General features: G+C 50.1%; 1 protein-coding gene across 2 annotated transcripts; it reads left to right on the top strand.

Annotated features, from left to right (window-relative positions):
• The first annotated feature begins 2,088 nt into the window (after positions 1–2,088).
• YBX1 (Y-box binding protein 1) lies at positions 2,089–11,593 on the top strand. Of its 2 annotated transcripts, none has more exons than XM_054085973.1 (8): positions 2,089–2,384; positions 2,959–3,022; positions 5,929–5,962; positions 8,131–8,220; positions 8,448–8,750; positions 9,130–9,212; positions 9,307–9,584; positions 11,215–11,593. In XM_054085973.1, exons 1-7 carry the CDS (start codon positions 2,219–2,221, stop codon positions 9,551–9,553), a joined length of 987 nt encoding a protein of 328 aa, XP_053941948.1. In that variant the 5' UTR covers positions 2,089–2,218; the 3' UTR covers positions 9,554–9,584; positions 11,215–11,593. The 2 variants fall into 2 exon arrangements, with proteins under 2 accessions (XP_053941948.1, XP_053941949.1); XM_054085974.1 differs by having other exon boundaries at positions 2,091–2,384; positions 9,319–9,584.
• Positions 11,594–17,598: the final 6,005 nt, after the last annotated feature.

Genomic DNA, 17,598 nt, shown 5'->3' with positions numbered 1-17,598 from the left:
CTCCAGCACCCCAAGTCCTTCTCCTCAGGGCTGCTCCCAATCCATTCTCTGGCCACTCTGGATTTGTGCTGGGATTGCCCTGACCCAGGTGCAGGACCTTGCCCTTGTTCAACTCCATGAACTTGTTCAGTTCCCCAACTCCATGCCCTTGTTCAACTCCCCACCTCCCCAGCCTGTTCCTCTGGCTCAATCCCTCCCCTCCAGAGGGATCTTGCATCTGGATCTGCAGGATCCAGCAGAAATCTTGGCTCTCTTTGAGTCACTGTAAGGTGATGGAGGCAATGAAGAGATGAGAGGTGGTTGTTAAAGGCTCTGCCAAGATGAAAAACCCGGCTTTGCAGAGCACCTGGGTGGGTGGAGGAGCTCAGGGGAAGGCAGGGAAGCTCCAATGGGAAGGGAAGGATGGAATGCTCTGGGAAAGGCTGATTAAGAACAAGATTCCCAAGAGATCACAGAATCTTTTGGGTTGGAAGGGACTTCAAAGCCCATCCAGTTCAACCCCCTGCCACAGGCAGGGACACCTTCCACTGGATCAGGTTGCTCCAAGCCCCATCCAACCTGGCCTTGAACCCCTCCAGGGATGGGGCAGCCCCCACTGCTCTGGGCAACCTGGGCCAGGGCCTCCCCACCCTCACAGCAAAACATTTCTCCCTAAGATCTCATCTCAATCTCCCCTCTTGCAGCTTAAACATCAGCTACTTCAGGTCACTGGGATTAGAAAATACTAAAATATCGATATTCAAGCTCTTTGGGTCATTCCTGCTGGTTTTCCCTACAGGACACCTGGCCTGGCACATGTGATAAGGATGGATAGATGGATGGATGGATGGTCAGTGGAGTGGGGGGATTTACAGAGGTATCAGAGCTACGATGCTCAAAGAGACGTTAGTAGTGGTCCTGACGAGGTACAAGGAGATGGATAAAAACACCATGGAACACAACCAGTCACAGCTCAGAGGTGTGAGAAACGCTGCGCTGCATGCAGAGCAGCTGCAGGCGTCGTGCCGAGGGCAGCAATGCCACAGGGATTTCTTGGTGCTAAAACCACCGTTAGCAAAGAAACGGGCTTTGAAAATTATTTTAATAGTTTTAATTTTAAGAAAAAAAAAGATTATTTTTATTTTCCTGCTTTATTATCTTGGTGGGATTTGCTGCGATCAGGGGTGTCATTTTCCCTTATTTCTGCCTATTTTAAAATGGATGTGAGTTCATGGATTGATAGAATCATGGAATGGTTGGAGTTGGAAGGGACTTTAAAGCCCATATAGTTACACCCCCTGCCATGGGCAGGGACATCCCACTGGATCAGGGGTTCCAAGCCCCATCCAGCCTGGCCTTGGACACCTCCAGGGATGGGGCATCAATGACTTCTCCGGGCAACCTGTTCCAGGGCCTCCCCACCTGAACAGCAAACATTTCTCCCAAAGATCTTATCTCCATCTCCACTCTTTCAGCTGAAAACCCTTTCCCTCATCCTCTCCCTGCAATCCTGATCCAGAGCCCCTCCCCAGCTTTCCTGGAGCCCCTTTCAGCCCTGGAAGCTGCTCTAAGGTCTCCCTGCAGCCTTCTCTTCTCCAGGCTGAACAACCCCAACTCTCTCAGCCTGGCCTCGGGTGGGAGGTGCTCCAGCCCCGGGATCACCTCCGTACCCCGCTCTGGCCCGGCTCCCACAGCTCCCCGTCCCCGCTGCACTGAGGGCTCCCGACCTGGATGCGGGGACGGGGCCTCGCGCGCTTCCCCGCCGGGGCCAGCGCTGCCCAATGAGCGCGCGGGGGCGGGGCCTGGGGGCGGGCGGTGCCGCGCGGAGCGGCCAATGAGAGCGCGCCGCGGGGGGGGGAGCGGCGGGCGGGAGGGCAAGTGGGCGCGCGCCGGGGGCGGGGCCAGCTCTGGGCTCACCCAATGGGATCGCGCGGCGCTGAACGGGCGCGGGGCGCGACCAGTGAGCGCGCGGCGAGGGGGCGGAGCCAGTCCTGGGTTCAGCCAATGGCAGCGGCGGCCGTTTAACGGACGCAGCGCACGGCCAATCGCGCGGAGCGTGGGCGGGGCGCGCGAGGTGGGCTGCCGGTGTGCGCCGCCATTGTGGCCAGTTCGATCGGTATCGGGAGCGGAGAGCGGAGCTCAGCGAGCCCGGAGAAGGGAGCAGCCCCCCCCCCCCGGCCTCAGTCACCATCATCCCGCGGGAGGCGGCGCGCAGCCAGTCACCACCACCGTCCGCACCATGAGCAGCGAGGCCGAGACCCAGCCGCCCGCCGCCCCCGTCCCCGCCGCGGCCCCCGCCGCCGCCCCTGCCGCCGCCGACTCCAAACCTAACGGCGGCGCCGGGAACGGGAGCGGCGGCCTGGCCTCGGCGTCGCCTCCCGCCGGCGGGGACAAGAAGGTCATCGGTGAGAGGGGGAACGTGGGGTAGTGGGGTGGCGGTTGGGCCCCATTTCCTGGCGCTCGCTCCTTCTCCTCCCCCCCCCCCCCCCCCGCTCCACACACACGGCGCGCGCTCCTTCTCCGCCCCTTCACAGCGCCGCTCCCCCCCCCCCCCCGGCGCGCGCTCCCTCCTCCTCCCCCCCACCTTGTGGCGCGCGCTCCCTCCTCCTCCCCCCCTCACGGCGCGCGCCTATTTCCCACCCCAACTCCCCCTGCCGCGCGCTCTCCGCCCCCCCGCCCCGCCTCACAGCGCGCGCTCCTCGCTCCCCCCTCCTCACAGCGCGCGCCTATTGGGCTGCTCCCCCCGCCCCCCGTCCCTTCCGGCGTGCGCGCGCCCGTTGCTCTCCCCCCCCTCCCCTCCGCCGTTCCCCGCGCGCGCCCCCCCCCCCCCCACTTTCCTTCCCCCCCCCCGCCCCGGGCCCCGCGGGTGGGGGTGGGGCGGTGCAAGATGTCCGCCGCGCGGGGCCTTTGTGCGCGCGCCGCCCGCCACGTGCGCGCTGACCGCGCCGCTTCCCTCCTCCTCCCCCCACACCCCCCCAGCAACGAAGGTTTTGGGCACAGTGAAATGGTTCAACGTGAGGAACGGGTACGGCTTCATCAACAGGTGAGCGAGGGCCGGGGGGAGGGGAGGGATTAGCGTGGACGGGGCACGGGGGGAACGGTTTGAGCTGAAAGAGGGGAGACTGAGGTGAGATCTTGGCGAGAAATGCTTTGCTGTGAGGGTGGGGAGGCCCTGGAACAGATTGCCCAGAGCAGTGGTGGCTGCCCCATCCCTGGAGGTGTTCAAGGCCAGGTTGGATGGGGCTTGGAGCCCCTGATCCAGTGGGAGGTGTCCCTGCCCATGGCAGAGGGTGGAACTGGATGGGCTTTGAGATCCCGTCCAACTTAAACCATTCCATGGTACTATTCTATGATTTCAACACAGCAAAATTAATTTCTATCACAAGACCAGAGCACGTGGAGGGGTCTTGGGAAACAAGGGCCTGGAAAATTCGTTTGGTGACAGCCATTGATTAAAAAGATGGATTCAAACACACAGCGCTGTGTAAATACCCGAAGCTGGCACACAGGGAGGCTGTGTGGCATAGGAGGGGTCGTGGATGCTGCTCCAACTGGAGATACTTGTGCTTCTTTAGGGCCTTTTATTCAGGTTTGCCTTAAATGCTGCATTTTTTTAGCAGTCTGTTACCTTATGGCCCTGTTTTAAATGTCTGCTGAGCTCCTTCACTGGTTTTCTGTCTGCAACTTTAACAACTTGACTCTGTGTCTGCCCAGTTTGTCTTTCCCATGTAGGACTTAATGTTCGATGCCAAGTAGTTGTAAGCTTTAGCGTCTCAGGCTGTTGTAAACGTATATAAAGTCATAGGCCGCAAACTCCCTCTAGGGAAGGATTTTTTCCTGTTTCCCTCTGCAGTGGAAACGCTCGGTGATGTGAGTCAAACAGGGAAGCGGGAGCAGCTAGTTGAGACATCTGAATGGCTTCCCCAGTCATTAATTTGGCAGCTGTTTAATCCCTGCGGTTGCCATTATTAATGAGAAACCCAGCGTGATCTCATGTTATCAAGAGATTAGAGCTGCAGCCTGAGAACTGGAGGACATTTCCTCAGCTCTGGAATCTCTGGCTCACTACAAGGGGAACTTTGCAGGAGCTGCTGCCCTTGCTTGTCTTTGCTTCAGCCGGGTCTGCTTGAGACTAACGTTAGCTCTGGAACTAAGATTTAGCTTCGAGTAGGTGCACATCAACATCAGGTATCCTCTGTGCTCAATTAGTGTGTAAAGTGCATTTCTGATCTGAAATATCAGTTTTGAGTTCAGGGCCTCTGTCAGTGGTTCCTCACAGCTGTCAGAATATTAAATAGATGTGCAGCCTGGGACGTGTTGTAACTGGAGCTGCAGGTGGAAAGCTGGCTCTGTGTCACTGGCTCCACTGGCCTTGGCAGTGGTGGCTTGGTCTGCTTCTCTGATGACTTTTTTGATTTGGGAGGTTAAAGGTGTTGGGGGGAGAATCGTGTGCTGTTTGGATGAGACTGGTTAGGCCCTCGGATGGGATTTTCTCTTGAACGTGTCAAGGTTCCTTTGGGAAAGCATTCCCTCCTACTGTCCCACCATCCAGAAGGCAGCAGGCTTGGCGCTTGCTGGAAGACACCGTCAGGAACCACGTGGCAGGCACTGGGCTTCCCTACTGACCTGTTTTTTTTCCTGCCCGTATGTGCCCCTCGAGCTGTGTCTGTGTCACTGAGTCAGTTGGTCTGAACAGCCCATGTCCCCTGAAATGGAAACTGCATCTTCAGAAGGACTTAAAGGACAGGTATCTGGCGCAGTTGCCCAAAATCAAACTTGGGAAAACACGGAGCGTCCTCCCTTGCCAAGCACCGATGATAATGAGCAGTTCCTACCACCAGTTTCCAGTTGAGAGTGAGGGAACAGGCTGAGCTTTTTTATTTTTTATGGAGGCTCTTGGGAAAGGTTTTCAGCTTTTGGAGCATTGGTGAGATATCTCATGTGGTGAAGGGCAAAGCTCAGGCATTGCAGCAGCTTCTGGGTGCTGTGGCGTGGGGCCCTGGAGGTGGGTCAGAGGCTTGGCCTTGCCTGCCTTCTGACTCCCTTGTTCCCAGTGACTTGGGGCTTGCAGGCACCAATTCCATGTGGAAATGAGGTGGCTTTATTTTCAGTGGTGCTGTCTGACATAACAGCCATAGGTTGCGTTGAGGTTTTGGAAGAGTCTTAGTTGTCATCATCACATTCTAAAGCCAGTGGTGAGGAACCTGGCTTTATCTTTAATGCCCAGGAGAATTCCTGATGCTGTTAGCTCCCCAGTTCTGAGCACTCTTTCCCACAAGCCTGCTTTGCTGCGTCCTTAACCAGCCATTCTAGGAAGTAAAAGCCACTGTTCCAGAGACCAAGGGCACTCTCAGTGCAGCCGAGGTATGGTTGGCAGCGTGCAAGCCTGGATGTGTGGCTGTGGGTTTGTTAGGAGTGGCACAAGTGGCACACACAGCACTCAGACCAGCGCGGAGCCTCTGAATTGCAGCACAGGAATTTGACGGGGTTGGTGTTGTGGCTGTCGGGCTTCACTCCACGTGGTGCCTGTGGAAACTGCCGTCGGCGCACTGAAGGATAGATGCTCGTGGATTCTTGTCGACACAGACTTGAGCAAGGGAGAAACCTGAGCTGTTCCCTCTCTGCTGCCTGCTCAGCTCTTGAGGTTGTTCCTTAAATGAAGGAAATGCCAAGGCAGAGATGACACAGCTCTGGAGAAGCCACGCCAAGCTCAGGTGGTGCTGTCTGTGATCTCCCGTGCTGTGGAACTGGCTCCTCCTCTAAACCCCTCAGAGGGTGGGTCGAGGGTGCAGCAGGAGGAAAGATGTTTCACCTGGGCTCCTGGCCAGCTCTGCCATATTGAAGCCTGGCTGTCTTGACAGTTCTCTTTTTTGTCCCCACCCTAAACAACTGAATTTGTATTTTCCTGTGCATTTTATGCATGATTTTCAATTTCCTGTTGTTTTGCAGGAATGACACCAAGGAAGATGTGTTTGTCCATCAGGTAAGAGATCTTTGGCACTGTAAGGGGCTGCTTCTCTGAAACGTGCTCTGCGTGGCCTATGTGAGTAGGACTGAAGTTGGGAAAGAGACTCCCGCCTTCCAAGAGCTGTCACTGGAACACAAACAGCTGTTCCTCGCTCTTGGGTTGCAAACAGAGCCTGCTTGTACTCGGGGGGCTGTGCATATCTGCACACGTCTGTTGTTGGGACACGGGATTCATGGGCAGTGAGGAGAACGGCACCTGTAGGTGCGCGCTGTTGGCTCAGGGATAGCTGTTTGAAGTCCAGTTAAATTGCCCTGTGGATTCATGTAGTTGTTAGTAAGGATATGGAAATAAGGTTAAATGAAAAGGAATTAATTGGGCAGCAATGGGTCTGAAGCGCCAGGAAAGGTTTTTATTTTAGGCAAAACTTCTATGGAATTTATGGCTTCAGGCTTTCAGTGGAAGCCTGCAAACATTTTAATAGATACTTTTTCAATTAAGCAGAGATGTACACTTAAATATCATCTCTGGGGAGTGTGTAAACCGCTGGGAACTGGGCCAGTGAGGCTGCGTAACACACCTGTAGCTCATAGCAGGGAGCAGGTTGGCTTCGGTTTAGTCCCTTGTGCCTGACTTTTACACTTGTGTGATCAGTGGTGGTGTTTTTACCCTGTCTGGGGATCTCCTGTGTGAAGCAGCTCGCAGAGAGCTCTTAGTGGAGTGTGGATTGTTTCTGGCATTTAGGAGTCTGTGGGTTGTTCCTTTTGTTTCGAGTTAAGGATGTACTGCTGGTGTCATAAAGAGTGGGAGGGAAAAGGAACCCCTGGAAAGTGTTTTGACTGGAGTTTTATTTGCCATCTCTCTTGCTCATGCTGTGTCTCAATTACGTGCTATTAAAATGTAGAGGTATTTGTTTATAACCGGCTGTTGTACACTGGGCAGTGGAGAAAGGCCAGGTGGCTCCGCTGTGTTTGTGTGCCGAGGCAGGAATACCTACCCTGAAGGGAAGCGCTGGGACTTGATTGCTTGGTTAGCAAGTAGGGTGACCTGTGAGTCACCTTGGCTGATGCTGGGTTTCAGGCCTTGCTGTAACCTGTTTCTAGAAGCACAGTTTGGCAGTGATCTGGTTTAATGTAATCATTTTCACAATGATACAGTTTCAGGGACCCGATCTGAAAGAAACAGGCATGTTTTAGGAGTCGCGGCTGTGTGTGCTCTTTCCCATCCCCTTTGTCAAGCTTAGGTCTCGTGAAGAGCTGTTGCACTTGGCTGCTGTCATCATAAGGTTTCCGTCTTTCCCCCATATTGCTGCTTTATGGCCTGAGGGTCATGGCCGCGTTTTTCCATAGATTTTGTTCCATTTAGGGGAGAAAATCTAGTCACATTCTGTACTTTTTGTAAAGTTCTACACTTGTATTGCTGTGAGTTATTGTTAAGCGAAACGTGGCTCAGCGCGGTGCATATTGAATAACTCATCTGTCAAAAGTTTAATCAGCTGCTGAACAGGACAGAAAAGTCAGTGCTTTCCAGTAAGGCCATTTGGTGTGCAGGCAGCGACACAAAGGCTCATCTGGGGCTGATGCTTTGTAAGGGCTGACCCCTGGAGTGCCACATGCACCCAGAGTGGAGTTGTGGTGAAGTGACTGCTTTGGCTGAAGCGATGGTGTGGGAAACATCCGAGAAAGGAATCTCTTGGTTTCTGACTGTTGCTGTGTTCCTGTAGCTTGGGACAGGCCCCTTGGCGCGTAGTGCTGGAGGGGTTGGGGCTGGAATTGGAAGTGTATATCTGGGCGTTTCAGGGCAGGTGTGTGTGTGGGTGTAGGAAACGCAGGGAACCCCTAAGTACTGTGGGGTGTTCGGTGCCAAAACTCCAGTTTAGAACACTCTGGTGGGCTTGTTTTGGGGGGTGTTTGTTTTCAAACTGGTTTTCCAGCCAGCAGGCAGCGCACTGACAGAGGCTTCCAGTCAATGGTAAAGCTGTTGCACATTTCAGATAGGCCAGAACTGTGGCAATACAGGTAAATTTTATGTCTTCCTGGATTTTCATGGTTTAACCGCTTGTCAGGCAGACAAGTCTTCAGGATACTAAATACTCAAATCCCTCAATCTTTAAAAAAAAAAAGTCCTCACATATGTTAAGGCATGTTCTGTGCTGTAAATGTAACTGTGCGTTGTTCTGTTGTCAGACTGCCATAAAGAAGAATAACCCCAGGAAGTACCTCCGCAGTGTAGGAGATGGAGAGACCGTGGAGTTTGATGTGGTTGAGGGAGAGAAGGTAAACACAATTCTCCGTGCTGGAGTACGTGCGGAGAACTGGGTCTGCAGGCTCTGGTGTGGTTACTGCCTGCGGTTTGATTTGGTGCCTGATGACACCTGGGAGATGAATGGTTTCTCATTGCTTTACAATGTGGATGTAAATCCTTGCTCAGCGCCAAATTACTTTGTGCTGTAACTGGTTTGTTGCCGACCATTCTCCTGCCTAACGCTGCCTCTGTTCCTCAGGGCGCGGAGGCAGCCAACGTGACAGGACCTGGCGGAGTTCCAGTGCAAGGCAGTAAATACGCAGCAGACCGTAACCATTACAGACGGTACCCACGTCGCAGGGGTCCTCCACGCAACTACCAGCAAAACTACCAGAACAGTGAGAGTGGGGAGAAGAATGAGGGAGCAGAGAACATACCAGAAGGCCAAGCCCAGCAACGCCGTCCTTATCGCAGGCGGCGGTACCCACCTTACTATATGCGTAGGCCCTACGGGCGTCGACCACAATATTCCAACCCTCCCGTGCAGGGAGAGATCGTGGAGGTAATGCTTGGAGCGCAGTGCTGAGCATGCTGGGTTTGGAGCAGGGAAGTGGGACTCAGCTTCTTGGTGCTCTTAGGAGACAGTCAAAGTGGGGTTTGTATGGTTTGGCTATGAGATGAAACATTGGGGCAGATGTTGATAAACTGTAAGTCTTAATGCTACAGCGATTAAAACAAAGCGTGCTCATATCTGTGTAACTTCTGATATGATTAATAGGACGAAGCACTGATGCTAAGGGTGCTCTGGGACCGCTGCACATCACACTGTGTGCCTCAGGCTCAGCCTGGCAGCCCCTCGCAGCTGCCTGCCTCTCAGCTTGGCCACTGTCACCTTTGGGCTTTGTGTGTGGCTTAGGGGGCTGTTGCCTTATCTATTCCAGGGTGCTGACAGCCAGGGTGCAGGAGACCAGGGCAGACCCGTCAGGCAGAACATGTATCGAGGCTATCGACCACGGTTCCGCAGGTACGCTGCAAGCCCAGTTCCATGTTCTAACCTTGCCCTCTGGCAACAGAGGCAGAACATGGCCATGGTCAGATGCTGCATCGTTAAAGCCCAGCTTGACTTTCAGGGGTCCTCCTCGTCAAAGACAGCCTAGAGAGGATGGGAACGAAGAAGATAAAGAGAACCAAGGGGATGAGACTCAAAGTCAGCAGCCTCCTCAACGTCGGTACCGCCGTAACTTTAACTACCGACGCAGACGCCCAGAGAACCCTAAACCACAAGATGGCAAAGAGACGAAGGCAGCCGAACCACCAGCTGAGAACACGTCCGCTCCCGAGGCCGAGCAGGGCGGGGCTGAGTAAATACCGGCTTACCATCTCTACCATCATCCGGGTGCGTGTTTGCAGGTGCTCAGGGATGCGATCCCATGACTGGCTTTTTGGCTTTTGACACTTTCCTTCAATTTTTGCCTTGAAAGGTTGGGTCTGCCATTGCTCCTGTGCGACTGCTGCAGTTGTGAGCATGCTCGCTAGACTGTGAACCAAGCTGTGTGACTTTGCTGTGAGTGTGCTGGTTAGTTGGGAAGACTTAGTTACAGGCTTTAGTTTTCATTGATGAAGGCACTGCCTCTAGAACTCTGCTAGTCTTGGCCTCAGCTGTGCTCAGTAGCTCAGACTCATGGCAGGCTTTGCTCACCTGGGAACAGTAATTCCCACAGCGTGGGGGACTTGAAAGGAGCCGGGAGAAATGGTTTCTGGGTTCTACTCCCTCTGTGTAGGCATCCGCTTCTGTCACTCAGTCCCAGGGGAGATCCGGATACCACTAAGGCCTCTGAGCATTAGTCTCAAACAGTTGATGCAGAATTTGCAGGAGTGTCTCAGTGGCAGCTTCTTACCTAAACAAACAAAGTGCTGGAGAACTGGTAGAGACAATCCATGAAGCATTTGGGGTGTCTGTGGCAGCTTTGCTGCTGGACAATTGCCGAAGGGTTGGTGTTGGAGCATTGGGTTGTAGGGTGAGCTGGCTGGTGGCTTAGTGCTTGGTCAGTGCTCTCTTCTGATGGACAGTTTTGCTAATTTGGGAATTTGTTCATTGCTACGACTCTTGCTGCTTGTTCTGCTTTTTTTCGCGCACCTTATCTGTTCTACCTCTTTTCTCTGGATTCCCTCTCACCAGCATTCCTGCCCCATTCCTATTGTGTCCTTCTTTGCCTAGAGGGCAGGCACGTGGAAAGGTCCATGTAGGCTCTGGTTGGGTGGCAAGGAACGTTCACACACAAATGGGATGAGCAGGGAATGCAATCGTTGGGTATGGAAAGGAGTTTGGTGTCAGCAGCTGCCCTCTCCTGGCTACGAGTGCTTAGGGATGCATTCTCCAAGGGCTGAGATGCTGCTGGTTTTGTTGTGTGGATGGGTTACCTGATGCCTCCTCAAGCCTCACCGTGGTGTCGTGTGAACTTGATGTGAACCTTTGTATATTATCCTGGGGACCATCCTGGTGGTGAACACAAGCTGGAGGAATCCTTAATGTCCTGGGATTCAGAGCAGAGCCAAGGTGAACCTCAGCTGCTCTTCATGTCCGTTGGGAACAGTGGGGAATCAGAGCTGTGGTTTCTGTGGTCTGGAGAGTGGCTCACAGCCTCTGTGCCGCCTGTCAGATCCAAGCGCAGATCTGCCTCTCTGACAGCTTCCGAACCCTTCAGGCATCCTCGTGCCTCTCTGGAGCGGGTGTTGGGGTCTGCGCAGAGCCGAGCTGCGTCCACAGAGCCAGGAGGTGGCAAGGGAAGAGCTGTAGGCAGGATTGCCACTGAGTCAGATCCCTTGTCTCCCCTTTTGGGTTCAAAACCACCTTGTGCTGGTTTTGTGCTGGGTTTTTGCTCTGTCGCCGATGCACTCCAGCTGAATCGCTGCAGCCGATGAGGTTTGTGTGAGGAAGTTCAGCAGGGTGTGAGTTGAGAGCCCCATAGCCACCCTGCTGTGTGGCCCTGCCGCTGCCTGACCGTCCTCTCTGTTCTCTTTTACAGTTTAGTCATCAAAGAAAAGACGTAAGAAATGAAGAAGAGAAGAAAATGAAATTCCAGCAATAAGAAATGAACAGAAGAATTGGAACTGAAGACCTTAAGTGCTTGCTTTTTGCTGTTGACCACATTTCTCGAACTATCTGCATTATCTATGCAGCATGGGGTTTTTATTATTTTTACCTAAAGAGTCTCCTTTTGGAAATGATAAACACGTTTTTTAAAAGCCTGTTTTTTCTCAATATACCTTTAAAAGTTTTTAAATTGTTTCATATCTGGTCAAGTTGAGATTTTTAAGAACCTCATTTTTAATTTGTATTGAAATATACACCTGATTTTTTCAAGTCAAACTGCAAGCATCTGTTAATAAAGGTCTTAAAGAGTTCCCTGATGTGCCCAGTTGTTTTATGCTGCTTAGTGTGAAAGGGTTCGTGTTCATAAAATGGTGAGAGAAGTGGCTGCTTTATTTTGTCAGAGCATGGGGCTGGGATACAATGCAAAAGAATTTAAGTAAAAAAACCCATTAATTAATAATTGGTCCCTGCTGCAGCTGGGTGTCAGCGCAGCGCCCTGCCCAGAGCTGCTCGTGTCCCTGAGGGCGAGAAGGGCTGTGTGGTGGGCGAGGAGAAGCTCAACATGAGCAACTCACAGCCCCGAAACCAACCGTATCCTGGGCTGCATCCAAAGCAATGGGACCGGCAGGGAGGGAGGGGATTCTGCCCCTCTGCTTCGCTCTGGTGAGACCCCACCTGGAGCTCTGCGTCCAGTTCTGGAGTCCTCAGAAGGACATGGAGCTCTTGGAGTAGTGAGTCCAGAGGAGGCCATGGAGATGATCCGAGCGCTGGAGGACCTCCCGTGTGAGGGCAGGTTGAGAGTTGGGGTCGTTCAGCCTGGAGAAGGCTCGGAGGAGACCTTAGAGCAACTTCCAGTACTGAAAGGGGCTGCAGGAAAGCTGCGGAGAGGCTTTGGATCAGAGAGTGCAGGGAGAGGAGGAGGGGAATGGTTTTTGAGCTGAAAGAGGGGAGGTTGAGATGAGATCTTGGGGAGAAATGTTTTAATGTGAGAGTGGGGAGGCCCTGGCCCAGGGTGCTCAGAGCAGTGGTGGCTGCCCCATCCCTGGAGGTGTTCAAGGCCAGGTTGGATGGAGGTTTGGGCCCCTGATCCAGTGGGAGGTGTCCCTGCCAGTTGGACTGGATGGGCTTTGAGATCCCTTCCAACCCAAACCATTCTGTGATTCCATAGGGTGCCTAAAATCTCCACCCCAACCCCCACCATCAGGCACTGGGACTGCGTAGAGCCCTGGTCTGATATGGGTGGTTCACACTTGGTGTGCGGGATGGGGAGTCAAGGAAAGATCTGGTGAAAATGCAGGTTCCTGGCTGGGTTTGGGATCTGGTGCCTGCAACAACCGCCCCGTGGGCTGCACGTCTGTGGCCTTGCTGTCACACCCAGCTCCTCATGGGCTGTGCAGCCTCCGGCGAGCCAAGCACTGGGGACCCCACTGCTGCTGGGAAGCCTTTCCAGGTGGTAACTGCTCCCCATGTCCGGATGGTGACACCGACCCTGTGCTGTGCTTCCCCACACCCCACTCTGGCGCTGAGCACCGGGCGAAGCTGGGGCTGCTCCCCGGCTCCGGAGCATCCTCTGCACCCTCGCGGCTCAGCCTCACCAAGGTATGGATTAGTGGTAACGAAGGTGATTGCCATAGTCCTCCAAGGGGGGGGCTGGTGGTGGCTTTGGGGACCTTTCCTGTCTGTCCCCTAACGAGCGCTGTGCCATGGGAGCGCGTGCTCTTCTCGCTTGAGCTCAGCTGCTGCCCCCCAACACGGGGCTGTTGGGTTTTGCTCCCTGAACAGCTCACACGGCTCCGACTGCTCGTCCTTTCCGTGCTCTCCATCCTTTGGACTGCAGGCACCCTGCAGCTGAGCAGCACAGCATCGGTCGTGCCGCTCTATCTCAGTAACCCAGCTTTGCCGATCGGATTCCTTCGTTTTGTTCAGGTCCCTGGGGAAAAATTATTGGCTTTTCAGAAAAAAAAAAACCCTTTGGTCATTTAATGAATTGGTGACAGCGAACCTCGCTCCCAGGCTGCAGCCGCAGAGCAGCTGCGACGGCGAGGGAAGCAAGCGGACGACTCAGTGTGAGTGATAAAGCAAGCTTCAACTTCATTCAAAATCAGCCCGGATTATATACCCTAACATTCAAAAGATGCTTTGTGCTTTGTGCTTTGTGCTTTATGCCTTAATGCTTTGTTACAACTTATACATGATTAGTTACTTAAAAGTATTTGCTTCAACTTATACATGATTAGTTACTTAAAACTATTTGCTCTTTGTTAATTCATTATCGATTCATTGTCCGTTATTAATTCATTATTACAATATTGCTACTTCGAGTTTCATGTATCTTCTTGCAGGTATGTTACAGTTCAGCACTGAATACATTATTAGTTACTTAAACTATTTGCTCTTTATTAATTCATTGTCTATTGTTAATTCAGTGTCCTTTGTTAATTCATTATTACTATACTGCTACTTTGAGTTGTATCTTTCTTGCAGGTATGTTACAGTTACAGCACTAAATAGTTACTTAAAACTATTTGCTCTTTATTGATTCATTGTCTATTGTTAATTCATTATTGATTCAGTGTCCTTTGTTAATTCATTATTACTATACTGCTACTTCGAGTTTCATGTATCTTCTTGCAGGTATGTTACAGTTACAGCTGGGCTCAGTGCTCCATCCTGTTTCCTTGGGAAAGATTCACTTGTCCTTCAAAAGTTTCTTCTTAGAAATTCCTTCTTGTATGCCTTCTTGTTCTTTCAGTCCGTATCTACACTCAGAATTTAACAAGGTTTCTACTTTACACAATACGTGTCTCACAAAGCCTTTCTATTGAATCATGTCCTTGTTCACTTAACCATTCCTCAATCCATTTTTCAACATTCTCATATCCTTTTTCACTTAACCATTTCCCAACATTTCCCCTTTTTTTTTTTTTCTTTTTGCACAAGCAGAGCATGGTGATTTTTTGTTATACTGCGCATAATACAGTTGTAGCCTATCTTAAATGCAATTACAAACAACAGTATTAAGCCTATCCAACGCAATACCTCTTTAATCACAGAGAGGAGCCAAGGTGATAAAGAGCCAAATATCGATTGTATCCAATTGTCTATTCCCCATCCATTTTCCTGTTTCAGTTGGTGGAAGCCGTGCTGTAATATTTTTATTTTAGCATGTATGGATGTGGAGTGATCAGACAGGTTCAAGCAGCACATTCCTTCAAATTCCTCGCATCCATGGCCTTGTGCCAGGAGCAAGAAATCTATGGCAGCTCTATCTTGTAACACTGCATGATTGACACTTTGTACATCACTTGTGAGCATATCCAGAATTTCCGATGTCACGTTCAATTCGTCTTTTGCCCAACAACCCAATTGTTTTGCTAAATTCATTGCCTTATTAGCTGCAACTCCAGGGAGAATGGCCGCAATTGCTACCTGTTTGAATTCACTCCAAAATGTAGGGTCTCCTATCTGATTGGAGTCTAGCTCATGTACACTACGTTTTCTCCTGCTCGTTTTTTGGCTCCACTGCATGATCAAAGATACATTGGGGTGAAACAGTGGTAGTCTGCCAAGATAATAAGGCCCTCCTTGTGGTTGTGCCGGTATGCCATTCCATGCTCTATCTCCACAAATCAAGAAGATGCCTTTCGGTAGCCTTTTTGGAGTGTCAATTTTGCTAGCATTACATTTATCAAACGTTTGGTCAAAAACACTAAACCAATCTAAATTAGAGTCCAAAGTAGCCCAAGTGCCCCTGTATTTTAACCACGGTCGAGGTGCCACATCACTTACAGGAGTAAAATCAACCCATCCTCCTAAATTGTTTCTTGACAGACTGGCATTAGCGCTCCCAAGAAGGTCTAACTCTTCAGGGGGTGATTGCAAGGTCGTGTTAAGTGACAGTATTAATTGGCACTGCCGATAGGCATCATGAAGTGGTGGAGTTCCATTAATCATTCCATCTAAAACCTTAACTGCAGATAAATTTTGGCACAATGTTTCATTACTCACTAAACCATAAAACTCCTCAGGCTTCCACACTGGCAGACCTATTAAACAAGTTCGAAAAGGATTAGTCACTCCTCCTAGGCTAAGACAAAGCGAAGACTGATTCAATTGATTTGCAAATGTTACCCAAATATTGTCCCTTGGTTGATTAAAACGTGTTATGCCCGAAACTATAGCTACTGATGCTATAAACAGTACAATGTGATCAATTTTTATAAGCATGCTCACTGTTCCCTTTTTCAATTGCTCTATACAATTCTTCTTTTAAGTTCCCTTCGATGGGTCCAAACAGTGAATGTCTTGTAGATGTTACCTCCTTGGAACAACAATAGGTTAAAATTCTTGAATTTAACTGACCCTGAATTCTCTTTACACAGGCGTCAGCGTGAAAACGATAGAAGGCCAATATTTTTTGTTCTGGTGATTCAAACAAGGTTAAAGAGACAGGCAAAGGTAATTTAGTTTGCCTTCGCAGCTCTTTTCGCCAACTATAATAGCCAAATTTAAATTCACAGGTTGGACACCATAGAAGTCTCAAAAACATTTGCCTTATCCAAAATATTTTTTCACACATCCCACATTGTAAAGCTACCCATGCTGTACATTGTGATTTCTTACATCCAAGACAGTCCTGTTTAGCTGGTCCCTCGACTTCAAATGATGCTAACTCTTCTATCCCATCTATAATAGTTTCATAAGATGTAGAATTTTCAATAATGTCATCGATCTCCTTTCGATAGCCTCTTAACCTCTCAATAATAGGTCTTACAATTAACAGTAGTTTGTCATTGACCCTCTGCTTGTCCTCCTCCGTCGGTAGAATCACTCTGTCGATCATTGATTTCTTGAGATACTGCTGCTTTGGTCCATTTACTGGGAATCCATTTAGGTCCTGTGGGAGTAAGTACACACATGTACCCTTTACCCATATATTTTACTTCAGCTGGTCCTTGCCATATTCCTGTTGATGGATCTCTGTACATAACAAACATTGGTGGATTCTTTTGCTCATCACTATCATGACTATGGATCCATGCTGATGGTTCTTTCTGATCTCCAAATATACATAGATGATTTAAGACGAAAAGTGTCTTACTCAATCGTTCCTGAATGTCCTTGACTTCTCTAAACATATCTAAGTACGTTTTTAATACTTGATGAGCTCGTTCTATAATAGCTTGTCCAGTTGGTGAATGTGGTATTCCCGTCTTATGTTGCACCCCCCATGCTTGAAAAAATCTATAAACCTTCAGGCTAATATAGGCTGGCCCATTGTCTGTTTTTATAGTCTGTGGCACACCCATAATTGCAAAACATTGTGTCAAACGTCTGATGACATGAAGAGCTTTTTCTCCTGCTTGAGCTGTAGCCCAAATGAATCTACTATAAGTGTCAACAGTTACATGCACATATTTCAGTTTCCCAAAGGCATTAACATGCGTAACGTCCATTTGCCACACTTCTCCTACTTTTAACCCTCGAGGGTTGACTCCCATTCCTAAACCAGGGCCATGATGGCTACAAATTGGACATGTTCGAACTATTCCTTTAGCTTCTTCCATGGTGATATTAAATTGTCTGTGTAGTCCTCTGGCATTTTGATGAAAAGCAGAATGAGACTCCCTTGCCTTGACAAACTCATTTACTGGTGCGACCATTGAGACTAGTTGATCAGCATGGTGATTTCCTTTTCCTAATCCATCTTGCCACATATGACTTCTTATATGGATAATGCAATATTGATGAGTTCTTTGCTGGATAGCAGACTGTAGTTGTTGAATAAGTTCAAACAGTCTTTTGTTGATAATTTCCTTGATTCTGGCATCTTCTATTCTGCTTACAATTCCTGCCACATACATTGAATCGGTTACTACATTGAGATCTTTCCTCATCCATCGATTGAAGGCCCATACAACTGCAACTAATTCTAGTGTCTGTAATGAATCTCTCTCATCAGCAGTCAATATTTCATGCTTCCAAGTTCCATCTTCAAACCATGTAGCAGCAGCTCCGTCGTGACTTCTTTCCTGCATCTGTATATATAGTGACTGCCTGTTCCAAAGGTCGTTCACTTCGTTTGGGGCGTTTGAACCATTTATTATGAGTTATCCATTTTAGAATAGGTGTCTTCAGGGATTCCAAACTGATGGTGGCTTCATTTTCCAATAGGCTTAACTGTAAAGATGAAGAGTTTTGAATCCACCATTCCAGATCTTGCCTTTTTATAGGTAAATAGATGGTGTGAGGTTCCTTTCCAAAAATTTGTTTAATTCGTAGACGGCCCTTTTGTATGATTTCTGCTAGATTAGCC

Source organism: Cuculus canorus, chromosome 21, assembly GCF_017976375.1.
Source record: "Cuculus canorus isolate bCucCan1 chromosome 21, bCucCan1.pri, whole genome shotgun sequence".
Taxonomy (NCBI): Eukaryota; Metazoa; Chordata; class Aves; order Cuculiformes; family Cuculidae; genus Cuculus; species Cuculus canorus.
Note: the sequence above shows the minus strand (reverse complement) of the source record. Positions and strands in the feature narration are given on the sequence as shown.

What these genes read in the sequence shown, in the direction of transcription:
- YBX1 (XM_054085973.1), top strand. Translation starts at nt 2,219, where the DNA reads ATGAGCAGCGAGGCCGAGACCCAGCCGCCCGCCGCCCCCGTCCCCGCC. An exon ending in CGGGGACAAGAAGGTCATCG is followed by an intron (nt 2,385 to 2,958) that starts GTGAGAGGGGGA and finishes ACACCCCCCCAG; the next exon opens with CAACGAAGGTTTTGGGCACA. An exon ending in ATGTGGTTGAGGGAGAGAAG is followed by an intron (nt 8,221 to 8,447) that starts GTAAACACAATT and finishes TCTGTTCCTCAG; the next exon opens with GGCGCGGAGGCAGCCAACGT.